This window comes from Lissotriton helveticus, chromosome 1_1 (assembly GCF_964261635.1).
Source record: "Lissotriton helveticus chromosome 1_1, aLisHel1.1, whole genome shotgun sequence".
NCBI classification, from domain to species: domain Eukaryota; kingdom Metazoa; phylum Chordata; class Amphibia; order Caudata; family Salamandridae; genus Lissotriton; species Lissotriton helveticus.
This window is the reverse complement of record NC_136057.1, coordinates 1508127224-1508146998: the sequence shown is the minus strand read 5'-3', so window position 1 is coordinate 1508146998 and position 19775 is coordinate 1508127224. Positions and strand designations below refer to the sequence as shown.

The 19775-nt window shown below is 46.8% G+C and overlaps 1 protein-coding gene across 3 annotated transcripts in view; it reads right to left on the bottom strand.

The window, feature by feature from the left end:
* ATF6 (activating transcription factor 6) overlaps positions 1-19775 on the bottom strand; it is a 1455481-nt gene that overhangs the window by 1106293 nt on the left and 329413 nt on the right. For 2 of the 3 annotated variants that reach the window (XM_078686796.1, XM_078686788.1), the window contains one exon: positions 13804-13891. The exons of the other annotated variant lie outside the window; for it this stretch is intronic. In XM_078686796.1, the coding sequence (XP_078542922.1) occupies positions 13804-13891 (88 nt within the window). The remainder of the gene's footprint in view (positions 1-13803; positions 13892-19775) is intronic. 3 annotated transcript variants of the gene reach the window in all.

Below are 19775 nucleotides of genomic sequence, written 5' to 3'. Positions count from 1 at the left end.
CTGCATGGGTGCGTGCTGCGTGTTCGGCATAATTTATGCATCGCAGCCTTTCCACGACTTTGGCATGGTCATGCTTCAAATTATCTAGCGGATATTGGGTACCAGTAGCATTGGCAACATCTGACTGTAGTTGGATGAGGCTGTCCTTGATGCGTATGGCTTCTAGGTCGAATTGTCGGCGCAAGCTCCAATTAGGTTCCATGCATTGACCCCTGACCACGGCTTTGCACACATCTCGCACGAAACCTGCATCAGGGACCGAATCCTAATTTGCTTCATAATAATTTTCGATAGTAGCGGTTAATAAAGCTCTGAAGGGAAGGGGCCTCCAGTGTCGCAAATTGCAGCCTCCACGTGCGGGCAACCTGTGCAGCCTGTTTATCGAACATCTGTACTATGTGGGGGTTGTGGTCAGAGTGTGTGCGGCCTAAATACTCTGCTCGGGTGCATTCGGCGAAAAGTGCTGCGCTTCCTTCAAATCGGTCAATACGCATGTGCAGTCTGTGTGGGTGAGAGTAGTGCGAATACAGGCACTCTGGCAGGTGCAATGTCCTCCATATGTCAGCGAGGCCCCAATGGCACATCCACTCCCCCACGGCCTCGGTGTTTGATGTGGCAGCAGTAAGCAGTATTGGTGGGAAGGGCTTGTCTAAGCTTGTGTCTAGAACCACTTTGAGTTCTCCCCTCAGCAACCAGGGGATATCACACCAGCAAGATAATATGCTAGAAATCGTCTGCCATAATGCTGCTTGGTCGGCGTTTGTGGCGTAGATGGACCCTAGAATAACCTGTCTCCCATGGAGTCTGCCTCGCAATAACACATATTGTCCATAAACGTCTATTTCTGTCTCCTCAAGCGTGTTTGGAGTACCCAGACAAATCCAAATGAGGGCACCTCTAGCATAGGAGGAGTAGCCCGTAGCCAGTACTTGGCCCCTCTACCTATGTTGAAACCTACGAACCTCCAGCTGTGTTAAGTGTGTTACCTGCAATAGTACTATGTGGGCGGTATGGCGCTTTATGTAAGCGTATGTTTCATATCTACGCGCTGGTGTATGCATCCCTCTTGCGTTCCAAGTAACTATGGTGGTAGGTGGCATGGAATACTAATGAAGAGCGGAACTTAAAATGAGCAGCGGAACAATGTGTGTCTGCCCAAACTATGAACTGTGCTGAATGACAAGTACCAGCTGTGTGCGCCGCGCTTTCGATCAGGAAGGTGAGCTGAGGCTGTTGGAGGAGGCAGGACCTGCAAGCGCCTGGGCCCTGTCTTAGAGTGTGGTTGGACCTGCTTCCGGCAGGCATCTTTTGATGTGGTGCATGTATTTCGATCGCGGCCAAGGCCCACGGCTGTGGTCAAAGAGGGACAGTGACTTAGACATCATCCTGATGCACGTGTATTGTGTGTGGGTGCTGGTGGTGTGTATATTTATATGACTACGCTTTGAATCATGCAGGAACCTCTAGCTTTCATCATATTAAGTCATCAGCAGTTTGAGGAGACACTGTTGGGAGTCTCTGGGAGTCATCACCAGGCGGCCACACAGCGGATGAACTGTCCTCACTAAGAGAGCGCACCGAGGAGGCATCCAAGTCTCCAGCGACTCCAGAGTTCCGTATCGTGGCCGCCGTCCTCAGGGCCATGCACTTCTCCTGTATCACCTGTTCTAGATCCGGGACTGGACGCTATTGTGCCGGTGATTTTCTAGCCCTTCTACAAGTCCATCTTTGGCTGCCCCGGGTGCTCGGGCGGTCTTGCGATCGCCATCACGCCTGCTCGGAGACGTGTGGTTTCCAGCTGCTTCCAGCCAGTTCCAGGCATCTTCAGCGGTGCTAAAAAAGTGAGTAGAACCTTCTGCGACCACCCGCAGTCGCGCAGGGAAGAGAAGGGAGTATTGGATATCAGGCTCTCTTCTCTGCCAGGAATGTGCTTCATTGTCTCTGCACTACCAGGGCATAGTCCTGAAAGAGGAGGACCGATGCATTATCTACTTTGATTGTCTCTAACTTGCGTACTTCCGGGAGCACTGTGTCCCGATCTTTGAAATTGAGCAGACGGAACAGGAAGGGCCGCCGGCCAGTGCCTGGCAGCACCCTATGGGCCCTTTCTACTGCAAATAAGGGGGAAAGCGCATCTGCTGACATTAGGGTTCTAAGCCATTGCTCAGTGTACGCCAATGCGTCCTGGCCGTCTGTGCCCTTAGGCAGGCCAACACCACCAACATTATAAACAAAAACCCACTGCACACTACATATACAGTATAAGCACAACAGATGTCTCAATGGACATAAAAGTTCAAGTTTTCATGGACCAAGAAGGGGAACACCAGTGTTTCGGTTCCTCTTTTAATGTTCATACATAGCTATCCAAATCTGTTCAACTGTTTTGAGTACTGTGTCAAGTTTGGATTCCAGTGTGGAGGGCCCGGTAGGATCTGTTCCATACCAGTCCAGGCCAGATTAGTTGGGATCCTTGCTTGGCGGCCTTGATTGACTGTGTTGCTGCAGTGCCTACCCCAACATACTGCCTGCCCTAGCACGCTGCCCGTTTGAGGAGTATTATCCTGTGAGAGCTGGCGTTGCAGACGTCTGCGCTATAGCACCCTGCCACCTCAGAGTCGAGGGAGCATTATTGCGACTCCACTTGCCGCCCCAGCGTAGGTTCATGTGATAGACCCCGGCTATCTGCCCTTGGCACGTTCGAGCTAGCCGAGTCTGTGCATTTGGCGCTCTGCGCCCGTTGCGTACATCCGTGTGACTGGTCCTGATGGATGCACCAGCAGGGGCAGTCGCAAGTTTGTGTGCCCGAGTAGCACCTCCTCTGACCAGTCTCTTCATTACCCCAAAGGTGCTAACTATGAGACACCAGACAGCACCGAATTCTGGATCCTGTGTTCCTCAGGCACAGCTCACGCACCTGCTGCAGCCAAGCCTGGGCTTGACACCACCCCGGGCCCAGTCGGGTGTCCCCGTGCTCCAGTCAACTCAGATGTAGAGTAGCACCCCACAAACCGCTCCCGGGACCCTCCCCTCCCCTCCCCTCCCTGCAACGCATTTTGAGGTGTCTTCGTGCCTGTCTTTGTGCCTGTTGAGGTGCACCGTGTAATGGGTTTTAAAGGATTGACCTGCAGGGGCAGCCGCAAGTGTGCCTGTCCCTGCAGGGCGGCCGCCGGCCAGTCTCTCTGTTGACCCTCGGGCATCAACCACGGGGTACCAGAGAGTGCCTGATTGTGGGCTCTATGTCCATGAAGTGCAGCCGATGCTCCTCCTGCGACCAGGCCTGGGTTCAACACAGCCTGAGCCCAGTTGGATGCCTGTGTGTTCCTGCTAATTCAGGTACAGGGCCACGTCTCCACGGACCTCTCCCGGGACTCTCCCGTCCCCATGAAGCATCCCAGGGGGTGACCAACAGGTGTTCAAGCTTCTGCTGTACCTGCTGGCACCGAGCAGCTGTTAGTCTCCTCCTTTGGGAGCCAGTCAGACCTTTCACTGGTTGGTGGCAGTATCTGCGTGGTTAGGCAGCGACTCGTCTCCGGGCCTCTGGGCCTACTGGACTCCTGCGGAGCGTACCTCCTCTTTTGTTCGCCTGCCTCAGGAGAGCGCTGCTGGTGGGTGGGTCTGGGCTCGATGCAGTCCCCGGGTCCCACTAAGGCCACATCGGGAGGAGCATCTGCGCCTCCGTTGCCAGGCTATGGCCACATGTAGTGTCCCAGCCTGCGTTGGCTGCTCACAGTGCTGCCAACAGTGTGCAGTGCAGCAGTGGGGAGGGGGTCAAAACACTGGAGTGAGCCGGGATCGCATGCTTTCTCCCCCTCCTCCTTAGCGCCCAACTTGCACCTGCCTGCAGTCACGTTCAGCTCTCCACCTCACTGCTGCTGTCGACTACTCGCAGGAGCTGCGCACCTTGGCTGAGGTGGGGGTTGGTTCGACTGTGTTAGCTTCTCTACTTGGCTCCTTAAGGTGACCGCATGTCACTTTGTCCGCGTCTCTAACAATGGTAGCCTGTAGGGTCCGGGCCGCAATATGTCTAAAGCTCGACTGCCCAAAAGTGCGCGCTATTGTCTGCTGCACTGTGAGCTTACTTGTGCAGGGAGATTATGCCTGCAGACGAAGGATCGTGGCGGATATTCAGGCCCCAAGCACGGAGCACCACTATTATTGGGGAGAATTTTAATGCGGTCTCTGATTCGGAGATAGACTCCAAGGGCAGTGGTCAATATTGCTCCCGCCAGCTTAGGGCCTGGATCAACTGCCTTGGGTTTGGTGATGCATGAAGAACGGGGCACCTCCACATTGCTGCGTACACCCTCACTTCAGCAGCCCACAAGACATTGTCACATATTGACGTTCTGCCCCTTCCGGCCAATGTTTACTTGAAATGTGCTGGGTTGACATCATTCCACAGGGGGGAATTTCCGACCATGCACCCCTTATTTGCAAATGGAATTATCTGAGCTGCTAAGTGGCCCATGCGGCGCCTTAATGCATGGCAAGTGACCGATAAGGACTGTTCCTACTATGTAGAGACTTCGCTGTAGGCTTACTTCTGGACTAATCAGGTTGCCTCAGAACCCACAATCCTGGCATTCTATGGATGTTCACCAACTTCTACTGTGAGCTCCTATGCCCCAAGGACCTGACCTCCTCTGGAGCTGGCACACCTGTTGCAGGTTGAGATCCCTCTCCCGTCGATCCTCCACTCGCTGCCCAGCGGTTTGGACCAGCCCATCACAGCCAACGAGATTGATGCAGCACTCTCAGCTATCTCTTCCGTTAAGACCCTGGGCCCTGATGGATTCCCTATTAAATATGAACGTAAAATTCACTTTGTGCTGGTCCTACTCCTGCTGGCCATGTATACCAAGACTGTGTAGAGAGGTGCCTTTCCCCAGGAGATGGATATGGCCTTGATTGTGGTTATTCCCAAAGCAAGCCAACATTTGAACACCTGCACCTCATACAGGCCCATATATCTAATTAACTCAGAGATCAAGATGTTTGGAAAGGTCTAACTGCTAGAATGTCAGGAGAGTCAATGGGGAAAATATTACATTTACACTGAAGTGCAGTTTTGACCCAACTTCCAAGCCCTCCCAAAAGCCTGCCCCTACCAGATTTGCCAGCATTTGCAGAGAAATATGTAAACCCACTCCCATAGAAAGGGGTTAAGCACCAAGTCTCCAGAAACAGACAAATATCATATGTAACAATGAGCTGGCCCCATTCCACCTCGGATAACTTAGATACCCCAGCTACATCCCAAGATGCAATTTTTATCAATGGCGGATAAGACAAACGAGATTCTTTCGAGGATTGGGAGTTTATACCACCATTATAATTCTCCTGCGTTCTAACATTATGGGAATTATTCACTTGTCAGGGCTCCTGTTCCAACAAACGCCCATAGTTAAACCCAAGATGAATTCCCCCAACCTTATGGAAGATACTAGAAAATAATTAAGATGTAATTAAATGATTTTGCAAGTCCTCCCCAAGAATCCTTGTATCTCCGACACAGCATAGAGGATCCTCAGGACTCAGTCAAGGGAAATTACTGCTAGTCCCTCTCCCATAGTCCCCCACCTTCTCACCAACCCCGTATCTGCTAGACGCAGGTAATTTAGTTGAGGCTCGATATTTAATCAGCATGCCAGTATTTGTGCCAGATATGCTTTGGAAGTCACAGGCCGTGAGGCTCTCTACCAGATCAACCTGCTGTGCTATTCATCCAGGGATGATATCCTTTCTGCACTTACAATGTCGCTCCTGGTGATCAAGTAGCAGTGCCTGACCTTTCTAAAGAAACAGGTGACTTTATTAATTAACAAATCATTATTTTTCTTGCTTCCTGGAGACGGGGATCTGCAGGAGGTACACTTTAGCTTTGATGTCCCCTGCCTTTCTAGGGAAATAGAAAGCATTATGAATTAACCCACTGGTATATAACATACGGGGACTCTCAACAGGGGGAATCACTTGGACCTATTGATCCCTCACACCTTAGGCCTGCACTTGCAACTTTCTCCAGCAAACCAATCCTAGCTGAGCTGAAAACTCATCCGCCTGCATTAATGCATAAGCAGTGACAAGGAACAGACGAAGCATGAGGGATCGAGTAGAGTTAACCAGTATGGGCTGCTTTGGGGGAGCTGTGGGGTACAAATAATTGAAATCCTTATACATAATAGAGGACCCAGAACTCTTACCTCTCACCTCTCCTCTGCTGTTGCTCCCATCAAGGTTCTCCAATACATAGAGTGCCTTGACCTGATCCCTCTGCTCCCCAATTACCCCCATCAAGTTCTGCAACACAAGAAAATCCCTGATTTAGATGGACTACACCTTTCAGGTTGAGGTCTCTCTCTTGTAGCATCTTCTATAGAAAGAGCAGGATAACTATTACAACACTATTTTATCCATGACCTGAATAGGTGGGGACTTCTCAGGGCTAGCGAGGGGGAGGAGCTTGGGCGTTTGCTGACACAGGACTTGGGTTTTTTAAATATTCAAGGGATATGCTTTGAAGACTCTACTGAAGTAGGATTACTGCTTTTACTTCCCGGGTGAGTATTAGAATGGATAATATCTGCACATTCTGACATATGAATATTAATCCTGTCTATGGCACAGTTACCTCCTGCTGAAATTGATGGTTTCATGTCTTTTGAAGCCCTCAATGCCCCAATCCACAGCCTTCCTTCTACCCATTCATTCAACAAGTCTATATATAACAAGTAGAACACTGTTTGAGCACCCAGATGCAGAATGTCTTAAGAGTGTAATGAAACCAACCAGCCCCTCTACCACAACTAGAAAATACAATTGCCTTGCCAAACTTAGACTCCCACTCCAAAAGACAACTTATAGAAGAATAAAGTCCTTGCCTTCCAAGGCACACATCAAAAACAGTGGCAGAGAGCGCCCCAAATCTTCCTCATCACTCTGGCAGATACTGCACGAACCTGTCACATGATACCATCTCCCCAATAGACTATCCTCACTTTAAAGCTTGCCATAGAAAATAAGAGCGAAAAAGATGCAGAACTTGACGAAACCAGGGCTGGAATGGCAAACAGTGCAAGTCAGACCTGTGCTGATCTAGATTACCGAATTTCAAGCCTTTTCAGCCTTCACTTTCATAGAAACTTAAAGAACAGATAAAGAGATGATGGCTGAAACAGAACCAAGGAGCATCGTTTACAGTCAAACTCAGTCACTTAAAAAGTACCTGGTTGTATGTCAAAATAAGTTCCTAGCATGAACAAACATTTGCAGTGCAATAGGTCTCGCAGTTACGCAAGTTTAAGCTATTGGCATTGTAAATAACAATGCCTTTTATTGTTTTTAAAAAGAAAACAAAAATAAAAGGCATTGTTGTTTGCGATGTCAACAGCTCAAACTCGCGTCAATGAGAGACCTATTGCATTGCAAATGTTTGTTTTCTGTAGCTGTGAAGATAAGCCCTGGAGTATTCCAGACTTGGTACTGCAGCTGACATTTTGGGCAGGCCACTGGTGGACAGAGAGGAGATTGGCCCATATTATGTGGTCACCTAACAAGAGCTTCACTAGAGGGCAGTCACAGGAGTCAGATGGACCGCAGAACAATGCAGTGTCCAAGTGAGAGGGCCCTGGAGGACACAAGATCTGATTGATTTCATGACCGCGCGCCAGCCGAAAAAGTAAATTTTGAGCATAGCAAGTCAGTGCAACTGGGAGATGATTACTGTCAGTTCAGGCACTTACTTCTGCAAGGCAAGCCGCAGGTGGGTCCGTGGTGGTTGGCCTGCTAGGACTGGAGGAGACTACCGCGGCAACCAACACTGCATGATTCTGGCACACAATCTGCCTCACAGGACTCGGATGACAGGACTCTGCTGCTGAACCACTCTGACGGCCCGGGCTGCCGTGGTTCACATTCAGCAGTCTGGCCGCTGGAGCCGATGGGGGCCGGGTCAACAACATCAATACCGCCATGGTGGTGGTGCGAGCGACTCGCTCAGCCATTGTTCCCACAGGGGGTCCGGCGGGCGCACAGCTGTGTAGCACTACGTGCAGTCTCCTCCCAGTCCCCGACCATCACGCGGCGCCACTGATCATGTCATCGCCGCGCGGCCATGATGCTGCCTCTGTCGCCATTACGCCAATGAAAGCTGCTTGTTTATATTTGCAATGCGCTTTCACTGTCATCATTGGTTCACTTTTAGTGAAAGCGCAATGCAAATATAAACACGCGTGTCTGGAAGAGACGCCCTGCATGAGCAAAAGAGATGCTGTGCACGAGCTAAATCTCCAGTCAGGGTGGGCGTGGCCGAAGGGAGACAGGGCGGACACAAACCCCACTTCCAAAGAAGCCCAACACAAAACCAACGACAATAGATCTCGCCAAGGCGAGTGACAGCAGGCACATCAATGAGCGCGTGCTCACACTGCTCACTTCTCACTAGTGGAGAAGTTACGGCATGACGTCATGCTAGGTGAGCATTGTAGGAGAAGGGAAATCCTTTAACAAGTAATTTTCTCTATGGATTTCCCTTTTCTTTTTGAAACTCAGGAGCAGCAACATTGTCGTGGTGTCAGCAGGGCTTTAAGTGGTAGCTTTTTCAGTATTATATACAAAAAGCCATAGTTACTGCTTATTTATCTTATGCAACTAACAACCATTGACAAGCCAATAGTCCTGCCTTGATGTAAGTATGGTTACTTGTTGAATCATATATCTGGATGCAATGACAGAAACAGCAAAATTTCAAGTCAGGCGGCACACCTAAGCACAGATTTTTAGTTTATGTGTTTTAAGCCACGCCCTTAATTACATTGACCTCGCCCCTTTGAAAGACCCCCCCAGTTTTTTCATCCCACTTAAAGCCCTGTATACACCACCATCTATCTCAATGCTGATCTACAAAACAGAGCTGAAAGCCTGTCTCCTACAATGACATGTTTGCATGTTATCCCCTAGCCAGTCTCTTCCATGATAATGGACCCTCCCTGAGATGAGACTAACTGAATTACCATGTCTCACTTGACCTAACATTGCTGCTTCTACCTATCCCACCTACATCCTTTAACAATCTTTAAGTCCATGTCTTTGTAACTATCGTAACAAGCTAATGTCCCTATGTATCTATCTACCTGCCGCTTTGTACCTTTCGTAAGGATCCTAACTAGCAACCGTTTGTAAATTTGTAAAGCCTGTAATGAATTCGGTTTTATTGTAAAGCACTCTTAACACCTTCGGGTAATGTCGGAGCTATCTAAAAGCAGAAATAAATCAAGGCTCGAAATGTAGCCTGGGCAGAGCCAATGCTTCAGTCTTCACTAGCTGGCAGTCTGCAGTGGATGGGAAGGTGGTCAACGTCCTTGGCATCTAGCTCCTCATGCCTCTCACGAGGCCCACAAATGCCAGTCTTAGGCGCGGCTTTTACGAGCGGCTCGTGCCCTCGAACAGCCCCAGACGGTGGCCGTGTTTGACCACAACCAGGGTCGGATTAGGATCACAATATGGCCCGGGCACTGGCCATAAAAAGAGGCCCACATTTGCAGGGTGGGGCTCACATTCGCGGGGCGTGGCCCACATTAGCGGGCGTGCCCTTTCATGAAACACACAAGGAATGTAAGTGGGAGGATATTGTTCTTGGGAAGGACACAGGGTCAAGGTGACAATGTCCTACAAGCTGAGCACCTGAAAAACAGCCAGGCCCCTTTCTATTACCAAATTATTCCCAGCCCTCCAGCGCAGGAGCATCTGAAAACAGCGAGTCCCCTTTCCATTACAAAATTATTCCCAGCCCTCCAGCGCAGGAGCATCTGAAAACAGCGAGGCCCCTTTCTCTTAAAAAATTATCCCCCTGCCCTCCAGCGCAGGAGCACCTGAAAACTGCGAGGCCCCTTTCTATTACAACATTATTCCTAGCCCTCCAGCGCAGGAGCACCTGAAAACAGCGAGGCCCCAGCTATTTGTAAATTACTCAGCCCTTCAGTGCCTCAGGGCAGGCAATGGAGTGGCAGGAGAGGGGCTAAAGCAAAAACACAGCTTCTAGGCCATCCATGGGAGTGGGGGGAGGCTAAGGTGAAGATGGTGCGAGTTCCCCACAACACCTGGCCCCCATAGTGAGACCCATTCTTCCTCGCCCACTATGCCCTGAATGAGAAGGGCTGTGGGCGAGGACTAATGCACGCACTGTTTCTGGGCTGCGTGGGCCCCAGGGGGGGCGGGGTGAAAATGGCTCATAGGCCTGAGCAACACCTGGCCCCCTGGGAGGCCGATTCTGGCACACAATCAACCCTCCCCAGCGCACCATCAGCATGATTGCTTGGCAGGGCAGGGGCCACAGCTAATCATCGCTGAACGGCCGGCCGCACAGCGAAGCTGCAAAAAAGTCCCACTGAGTGCACTGAGACACCGGCCCTTCGGCCCATGCCCGAGTGCCCACAGTGCCAATCCGCCCCTGACCACAACTGACCCGGTCTGCACGGGGGCCAGCGAAGGAGGCTGCCTCAGGGAAACTTCCGAGCTGTGCGGACTTACCCTCGTTTTACATCCCAAAAATAATACCCACGTGGTAATGCAGTCAAATTGTATGCAGCTGCGCGCCGGCATGTAAGGATGGACGGACGGCCGCCACACATCAACCCTTCCTTCACTCTGAACTGGCATAGGCTGCACACTGCTGCTTTACACAGGAAAACACAGCACACATGAAATACGCAACCCTCTCTATCAGACTTCCATTTTAAGTACACATGGCTCAGTCCTATTCACAAGCAGCCCCAAGGATGTTTATCTTTTTCTGCCTTGGCTGACTGGCCTTGGGTTACACAAATGCAGTCAAAATTGATGTTCAAAAGGGAATTTCCATTTGCAATGCTTTGCTGAGGTCAAAGCACTCGTGCTAGTTTCTGGCCAGCACAGGAAATTCTCGGGAATCAATGTCCTTCCTGTATTCTGCCAGATACTCAGCGGCAATAAAGTTGGACAAGTACATTTTTGGCAAACACGCTCTTTTTAAATGACTCTTTTCATTGGGTCAGCTTCCACAAACACTTTGCTGTTTCACGAGAACTGCGATTCTTTTTTGAAAATGTAATATGGATATTTACAGATGTGTTGCGGTGTCCGAGGCACAATTTTTCATGCTGCCTCGCATGGATTACCAACAAGGGTAGCCAGGCAGCATGGACGACCAACAGGGGTAGCAAGGCAGCATGGACGACCTATAGGGGTAGCCATGCATAGCAGCGGTTTACCCTGCCTTGCCCGTTGGTGTCCCTGGGACAACCAATGCTACCTTTGCATTCAGAGTCCCTGAAACCTGGACAAGAACAGGAAGTGTACAGGGTTTCAAGAGCCCTCTTCACTTTCTATACTTCCCAATCTCTGCCATTAACCTACGCTCTCAGTAGCAAAAATAGGACTTTTGTGGAGATTCTGGCACACAATCTTCCTCACAGGACTCTGATGACAGGACTCTGCTGCTGAACCACTCTGATGGCACGGGCTGGCGTGGTTCACATTCAGCACCCTGGCCGCTGGGGTCGGGTCTACGACATCAATACCGCTGTGGTGGTGGTGCAAGCGACTTGCTCAGTTGTGCCCACAGGGGGTCCGGCGGGCGCACAGCTGTGCAGCACTGCGTGCAGTCTCCCCGCAGTGCCCTATCCACATGCAGCCCCTCTGATCATGCCGCCATGATGCTTCCTCTGTCGCCATTACGCCAACGAAAACTGCTTGTTTATATTTGCATCGCGTGATGCAAATATAAACACGCATGTCTGGAAGAGATGCCGTGCATGAGCTAAATCTCCAGTCAGGGTGGGCGGGGCCTAAGGGAGACAGGGCGGACACAAACCCCACTTCCAAAGAAGCCCAACACAAAACCAACGACAATAGATCTCGCCAAGGCGAGCAGGGCATGAGCTGCAACGCAGGCGAGACCTGGAAATTAACAATTTGAAGAGCCAAGAGGAGTGGCCCTGCTCTGCCTCTTCTTGACGCTGACAGGCACAGGACGGGCACGCACTTGGACTATGCTTTGCCCGTGCGCATCCTGCGCAGCACGCTTTGGAGACGCAATATATATATATATATATTACTTGCACAGGTGAAGGAAATCCCAAGGGCCGGTTCCTGGGGTCTTTGCACATTGAAACTCAAAGTCCCTTCCACACAAATAAAGGCGGCCAATAAACCCCATTAGCAAATATTCAAAAAGTACAATAAGAAGAAGAACAACAGTCTGCCCCATAATCCATTTGATTATTTTTGTGTTTTTTATAGAGTGCTTTTGGTTGAGTGGGCAGAATAAACAAACAGTATCCCAACTGGTGTTATTAAGAAGGCAATCAAACATGTATGCAAATGCATTACGTGGACAGAAACAAGGAGACTCAATACATTTTTTAAACGTGCTCATGGCATCGTATAATTGAAAGAAAAAATTGAGAAATACAGTTGTAGCAGTACTGTACGTAAATAAATAACAAAAACAAACCAAATTGGACTTGGTGATCAGCAGGTGCAAGTGACACAAAAGGTGGCAACGCAAGTGACAATTGTGATCAGCATGTACGGCGCATGGTGTAGAGGTGCTTAAATATATACAGTGAATAACGACAACAATGTGGCTCTAAATGAATTATAATGCGAAGGTTTGTGGCAGGTTAGGTTGATTAATTTGGATGAGCCACACTGGGGAATGCACCATTTATTGCGCTGAACGGTCGACAACGTTTCGATCCTTATTGGTTGGGATAATCTTCAGGACCGGGTAGTGGTTGATAAACGTTGTTGTACATGGAAGGAAGGAAGAAGGTAAGGTTGAGTGGGCCATCCATTTCATGGTTGGTTAGATGAAGCTATTTGTGTTTCGGTTAAGTTTAGTGATGAAGGATCAAGAATTTTTTTCAGGTTAGAGCCAGTCAATGTTCTCTGAAGTACTTATTTTGCCAGCCCAACAACGTTTTATGTGCTGGTTTACTGCTTTTTATTTAGAAATTGTTTGCTTGTTTGAATCTCTTATCCTGTATGCTATTAACTGATCCTCTTGCATGCCCTTTGGTTTTACTCGGCAGTCATACTAACATGTTCTTAGGTTTACTGCTTTTTTTATTTCAAAATTAAGACAAACACGCATAGGCTTTCTTAAAAATGGGAATAAAATACTGGTCCTTTGGCAAAAGTATCTTCTGTAATATTTTACTATATATCGCTTTTTCGGTTCTCAGCTCACAACATGAAATTCATCTTTTTTTTCCTTTGAGGTATAGGTTAACTTTGTTGTTACAGTGTGTTCACACAACCAAATGAAGACAACATCTGTGGTGTGAAAATGCAGGCCTACCAGTTTCACCCGATTTACATATGATTCGCTCACTTTCTGCAGTATGAATAATCAAAGAGGGATTAAGCAATAAGGGTGCGAGTCCACAAATTTGAGCCTGGTATGGGTATTATGTGTAATAAAAAGGAGTATGCGGGCAATAGGCTATTTAATAAGTGAAAAACAACCTTTCAGATGGAGATCGCAAATGCCAATGGCCACCCTGGACAACTTTATCCGATTATAAACATTTATTTCACCTGTAAACCTTTTGCTATTTGTTTCAACCTATCTGCCGGAAAGGTTTTTAATGGGATTGGACTGATCAAAGGCACTACTAGATGTCACTTACTCATTATAATAAACAGTGTTTCCCGCTGCTTTTTCATAAAGTAAAATTATGATTTTCACATCGGGCAAATGGTACAAGTGATAACTACAGAAGACAACAGATCACCACTTGTGGAAGAGTCTTTACTAACCTGTACTGTAGGTGTACACCTCGTCCCAGGGGAAGGAGCTCCAGGATACGAAATCCAAATTTATATCCAGACTGTCCAAGTTGTGTTCCTAAAGCATGTCAGATAGAGACGGGAAGTCAGTGTATTGCAGATGAAGAATTGGAATAATCAATGTAAGAAATTGGGCTTTAATTGCGAAGAATGGGAGTCCTTCACAAGTAATAGGTCAGCAATTGTCTTATTACTGGGAACCAAGTACTCCAATGTAGCACTTGACTCTCTCAAGGTAGCTATAAACAGAGCAGTCCAACGCCTTCTCAGGGGAGGTGGTATGGGCTAGCAATCCCAATCTGTTTGCATGCAAAAACACTACTCAATAAATTGTCCAGCCAGTGCTTTTTCTTTTATAAAGGAAAAGTACTTTTGTGACGGCATTATACAACATTACACCTCTAGTGGGTCCTGAACCCCATAATCACAATACCCCCCACCTATACCAGATGCAACATCACAATGTAAAGGGATGTCACTTTAAATAAGGCAGGCCTACTTGCAGTGTCAGGGGAACAAAACATTAATAAAGAGAATGCCAAGTCATATCATCCTTTGTCAATGTAACAATATGTACATATTTTTGGTATATATAAGGTATTCCTACTGACTAAGTCAGGGCATCACTACATTCACCGAATCTACGCATCATGCTTGAACCTCATTAAAATAAATTAGCACAGTATTAATTCTCAATAGCATTCATATTAAACTTGATAAACATTCATTGTTTAACCCCCCTCAGTATCGAGGGCATAACAGTTAAGTCCTCAGCTGTGGCACTGGTGTGCGAGGACGTAATCGTTACATCCTCGGCACACCACCGCCGGATTTCTTTATTTTTCTGCCTCTGTAGGTGGGGAAGAGCTTTCCCAACCTCCTGAGGTAATATTTTGTTTTTCAATGTAATGACGATCGTGCGACTGAGGGAGTGCAGAGGATTCTGGGTAAGAAAATATTAAGGGATCCACTCAAGCTACGCCTCCCTGGGCTCCCCCGGGTGTCTGGTTTTCAGAAATGGCTGGGTCTGGTAAGTTTCCCTAGATGGCCGTCGAGCCCGGGGCCAAAAACGCAGGTGACTCCCTTGCAAAACCAGGCTGTTTCGTGACAAATAGTTCTGATGTCTCCACAATACGTTTTGGGCAATTTCCTGCTGCAGGCACTAGGCTTACCCATACAAGTAATGTACCATATTTATCGGGAGACTGGGAGAATGCTGGGTAGGTGGAGGTTTGTGGCTCCCCACAGATTCCAGAACTTTCCATCACAGAAAGGTGTTTTTTTGTTGTTATTTTTTTTTTTACAAAGTTTGAGGTTTGCAAGGTATTCTAGGTAACAGAACCTGGTGAGAGCCACACAAGTTACCCCATCCCAGATTCTCCTGGTTGTCTAGTTTTCACAAATGTACAGGTTAAGCAATGTTTCCCTAGATGCCGGCTGAACTCGGGCCCAAAATCCACAGCTAGGCACACTGCAAAAAAGGTGCCACTTTTCACTGGAAAAATGTGATGTGTCCATGTTGCGTTTTGGGCCGTTTCCAGTCGAAGGCACTAGGCCTACCTACACATGTGAGGTACCGTTTTTATCCGCAGACTTAGGGGAAAACAGAATAGTAGTGTTATTATCGTTTGTCTCTCTATGCATTTCTGCCTTCCAAATGTAAGACAGGGTGTAAAAAATTAGTCATTTTGTAAAATACCCTCTAATTCACATACTAATATGGGTACCCACAAATTCAGAGATTCACAAATAACCACTGCTTCTAGACTCCATATCTTGTTCCCATTTCAGATATACATTGGTTTCATTGATACCTATTTTTCACTCTCTATATTTTACCAAATTAATGTACACCATGAAAAATCAATGCAAGGTGCAACTCAGTTATTCGCTCTGGATACTTCAGGTTCCTGGTGTACCTGAAAACCTCTTATCTCTGTAACGAGAAGAGTACAGTGGACGTAAAGGTATATAGCTTTCAAAAATCTACCATAGTTCGAAGAAGTTACAGGTGAAAATGTAGGCACAAATGGCTGTTTTTTCCAACTACATTTTAATATTTTTTTATTTCAACTGTTACTTTCTATAGGAAAACCTACACAAATGACCCCTTGCTGAATTCAGAATGTTGTCTACATTTCAGAAATGTATAGTTATCCGGGAGCCACCAATTTCTAAGACTAATCGGAAGGAGCTTGAAACCACACAAAAATAGTAGAAATAGTCTATCTCAAAGTAGAATGCCAAAACTGTCTGCCTGCTCCTGAAAGCTGGGAAGATGGCGATGTTAGCACCACAAACTCTTTGTTGATACCATTCGCAGGGAAAAAAACAGATGCTTTCTTTTGCAGCACTTTTTTCCCATTTTGCCCAAAACCCTCAAAATGTTGCTGCATTTTGCCTAATTTCTCGACCCCCTCCAGGGGAATCTGCAAACCCTGGGTACCTTTAGAATCCCCGGCATGTTGGAAGAAAAGGACGCCAATTTGCCATGGATACCTTATGTGGACCAAAAGTTATGGGGACCAAAAAAAAGAGTATGGCAGAACGGGGAGAAAAGGCCTGACAGCGAGTGGGTTAATAATATTACCGTCAATAAAGCATTTGTGTCTGAGTCTTTCTTCACAATCTAGCGGCCACAGAATTCATCCACTGGACAAACGAGCAGTCCACGCATTCGGGAGCAATAGCTCCAACTCCAGTAGTGCTTGAAACGGAGTGAAACCTCTTCCTGGGTCAAACTTTTAGAGCCCCAGGAGACATAGGACTAGAATTATTATAACAAACACACGTGGTGCTGCTTTCAATTGCAGTACTTCATTTGGTAAATGTTGATGATATCCCCGTCCCTCCTTGGGGCACTATCACCAACTAGAAGCAGTTTTCAGCTCCCACTTGGGGTATTATGAGGCACAGCAGGCCTGAATTCCTAAATAAGTAAACAGCCATGCTGCTTTGTTTATTTTCACTGCAGTCAGTTCAACTTTATTCAGTTTCAATTTGTAAAACCATAAAAGTTATCAATACATCAAAATTTAATTAAATATAACCACAATTCATCACAGTTAAATTACATTCCACAGTGGTCCATAGTAATCCACAACATAAGGTGCAAAGTTAAATACACATGATCTTAACCATTGATTTAAAAGCCCGACAGCAAAGTTAATTTATCCCAGGGTTTTTATCGGGGTATACGTCTCTTAAAGATAGACTTAAACCCTGACCCTTGTTAGCATTTAATCAAGACAGGCCCTAGACTTCACCATGGATTTCAGGCAACCAAGGACAAAAAGATACATTCTTCCTTCAACAATTTTAAATACAGGAGAGCTGGGTGAGTCTGCTTAAAATAATTCCTCTTTAAAATCGGGACAAAACAAATCTTCCGGGGGTCCTCATAAAATTTGCAAAATAATACAAAGTGTAGCAAATACTGTGGAGACTCACCTTCGCAGCCACAGGGTGCTAACAACTGACCTCTACTACTCGCCCTAGGTAATGCAAGCAGGAGGTGAGAAAGAGCCCGGCGAAACCTGGTTAGTAAAAAACGTTAATAAATTCTTAAAAAGCCCTGGAGGTGAGGCTCAGCTAATGATGTTGTCTTTAGCATTAAAAATTTACAGAAGCTAAGTTTCCGCAATTCCAGCTCTTCCCTCTCCAGTTTCCTTAAGCTGCTAAAGGACTCCCTTATTAACCCCACATCCATTTTAGGTATTTGTTCAGGGTTGGTGTACAATTCGACTCGTCCTAACCTTTCACAACTACTCTTAATATATCTCAGCCAAGGTATACTGAGCACTTAGTCAAGGGTCATATACTCTTTTAAAATTGATTGTCTCAACGTTACTCCCTCATTCGACCAAATTTTAACCTGAAGGTTAGGGGACGGAGTGCCAAGATGTCACTTAAATAAGGCACCCCCAGTTCTTCGTGTACCACCATGTTGGACAAGCCACGAGGAACACCCAATAAGCACTTCAAGAAACTGTTCTTGGATACCTGTAAATCATCTATGGTAACATGCCCCCATATTTCGCTGCCATAAGAAGCTATCGCTACACTCTTGGCTTGGTAGATCTTTAGCAGCGCTGCAATAGGTCTTTTTCCCAGTTTAGAGGCAAAATCAAAAATGACCGCATTCACCCGCACCCGGTACCCCTTCTTTCTTTGTTTGAGAGGGCCCCATTTCATTTGGTCATCCAATACGACCCCCAAATAATAGAAAATGTCTGTGCGCGGTACCTTAGCCAAACCTACCCTGAATTGAAAAGAGTTTTTGGGGAGAATGCACACCTGCATAACGTATGATGTAGAGTCATTCATTGATTGCTTTATTCGGTTTTGGACAAAGAAAACCATAAAAGTATAAGCATCTAAAAGCAGTACATATCACAGGAAAATTCATTGATTGTTTGTTAAAATCAGCAGAGTGATTTGTGTTGGAAGTTAAAATTACATACAAGGTTTTTCAGTGAGAAGAACATATAACGAAAATTTTAAAAATTCAACAATTCAAATAATTATGAATTATTTCTGTGTCGGATACAAAATTTTAGGAACCTGGCTAAGTTTAAAGCAAAAAAGATCAGATTCCATAAATTGAAGAACCAAGAGTGCGGGTCGACATTTGCGTATGCCCACGATTTTTAGGATAGGTACTATCCATCTCTTTCTTGGTTCAATGTAGAATTTGCAAAAAAGGGTAATATGTAGAAGGGATTGAGGGGATAACCATCGCAGGGACAGTGACTTAGGGAGTGAGACCAATCGTTGACCGTTGGAAAGGTGACAAAACGATGGAAGATGTTAAGTCTAAATCTGGTCAATAGAAGTCTGTCAAAACTGGATAGTTTCCAAGTTAAATATGGCTCGATTGTAAAAGAAGTTTACACTAACAGGGAATGCTGCACGGAAGTTTTATGTGCTTCAGTCAGCAAACAAAGCCCTGCTAAATGCGTTAGGCAGTGGCTTTTTAACATCTTCCTTGGTAACATAGCCATTTCTGTCGGGGAGTGAAAGTATTTCTCGAGCCCAAGATCGAATAAAAACCTTCTAACATATTGTAGCCACTTAATCTTATTTACATTTTCCAGAGCGACACAATCTGACACTACAGATTGTGTAAAAGATAGCTAATTTGACATCCAAAGACGGTGCCACAAAAGAATTGGCTGCATCCTAATGATGTCTGAAATACACGGCACGCCCAATTCTGTGTGGCAGCTGAACGTGGACGTGCTTTGGGGGACTGCGAGTAGAAATCGTAAAAAACTATTTTCCACCTTTTGAATGTCTTCTACCTGTGCATACCCCCACACCCCTGCTCCGTAGATGGCTGTTGAAACGCATTTAGCCTGGTAAATGCGCAGCATCTCTTCCGGGGGGCGTTTTCCCAGTCGCTGAGTGAAAGCTACTAATGCCGTTGTGGCTTTTAAAAACAGCATTTTTCTTACTTCTATAGCTCTGGACCAGGTACCCTTTTGATCTATTACGACTCCTAGGTAGGGATAGGTGGATGTATGTTCTACCCTGGAGTTGTTTATGTGTATGTCATTTCCTTTTCTTAAGCTCCGACCTGATGTCATGATAAAAGTTTTTTTAATGTTAATTATTAAATCTAGGTTCGACATAAATGCATTGTACCGGGTTAGAGAGCGTTGGAGTTCGCGGAGCGTACGAGCGATGATAACCGCATCGTCCGCATACAGGAGAGCGGGAATTGGACGCTTCTGAACCAGGGGTAGGTCCTGGCACCCTTCCAACATGGCTAACTCCAGACTGTTAGTGTAAAGAGTAAAAAGAAAAGTTGCCAGGACGCAGCCCTGTCTAACTCCCCGCTCTACCCTGAATGGGGCAGATAGTTGGTCCCCCAAGCCGTACCTCACTCTTGCGGAAGCATTTGAGTGCATGTCCAGCAGATAGTTAACCAGCGAAATGTC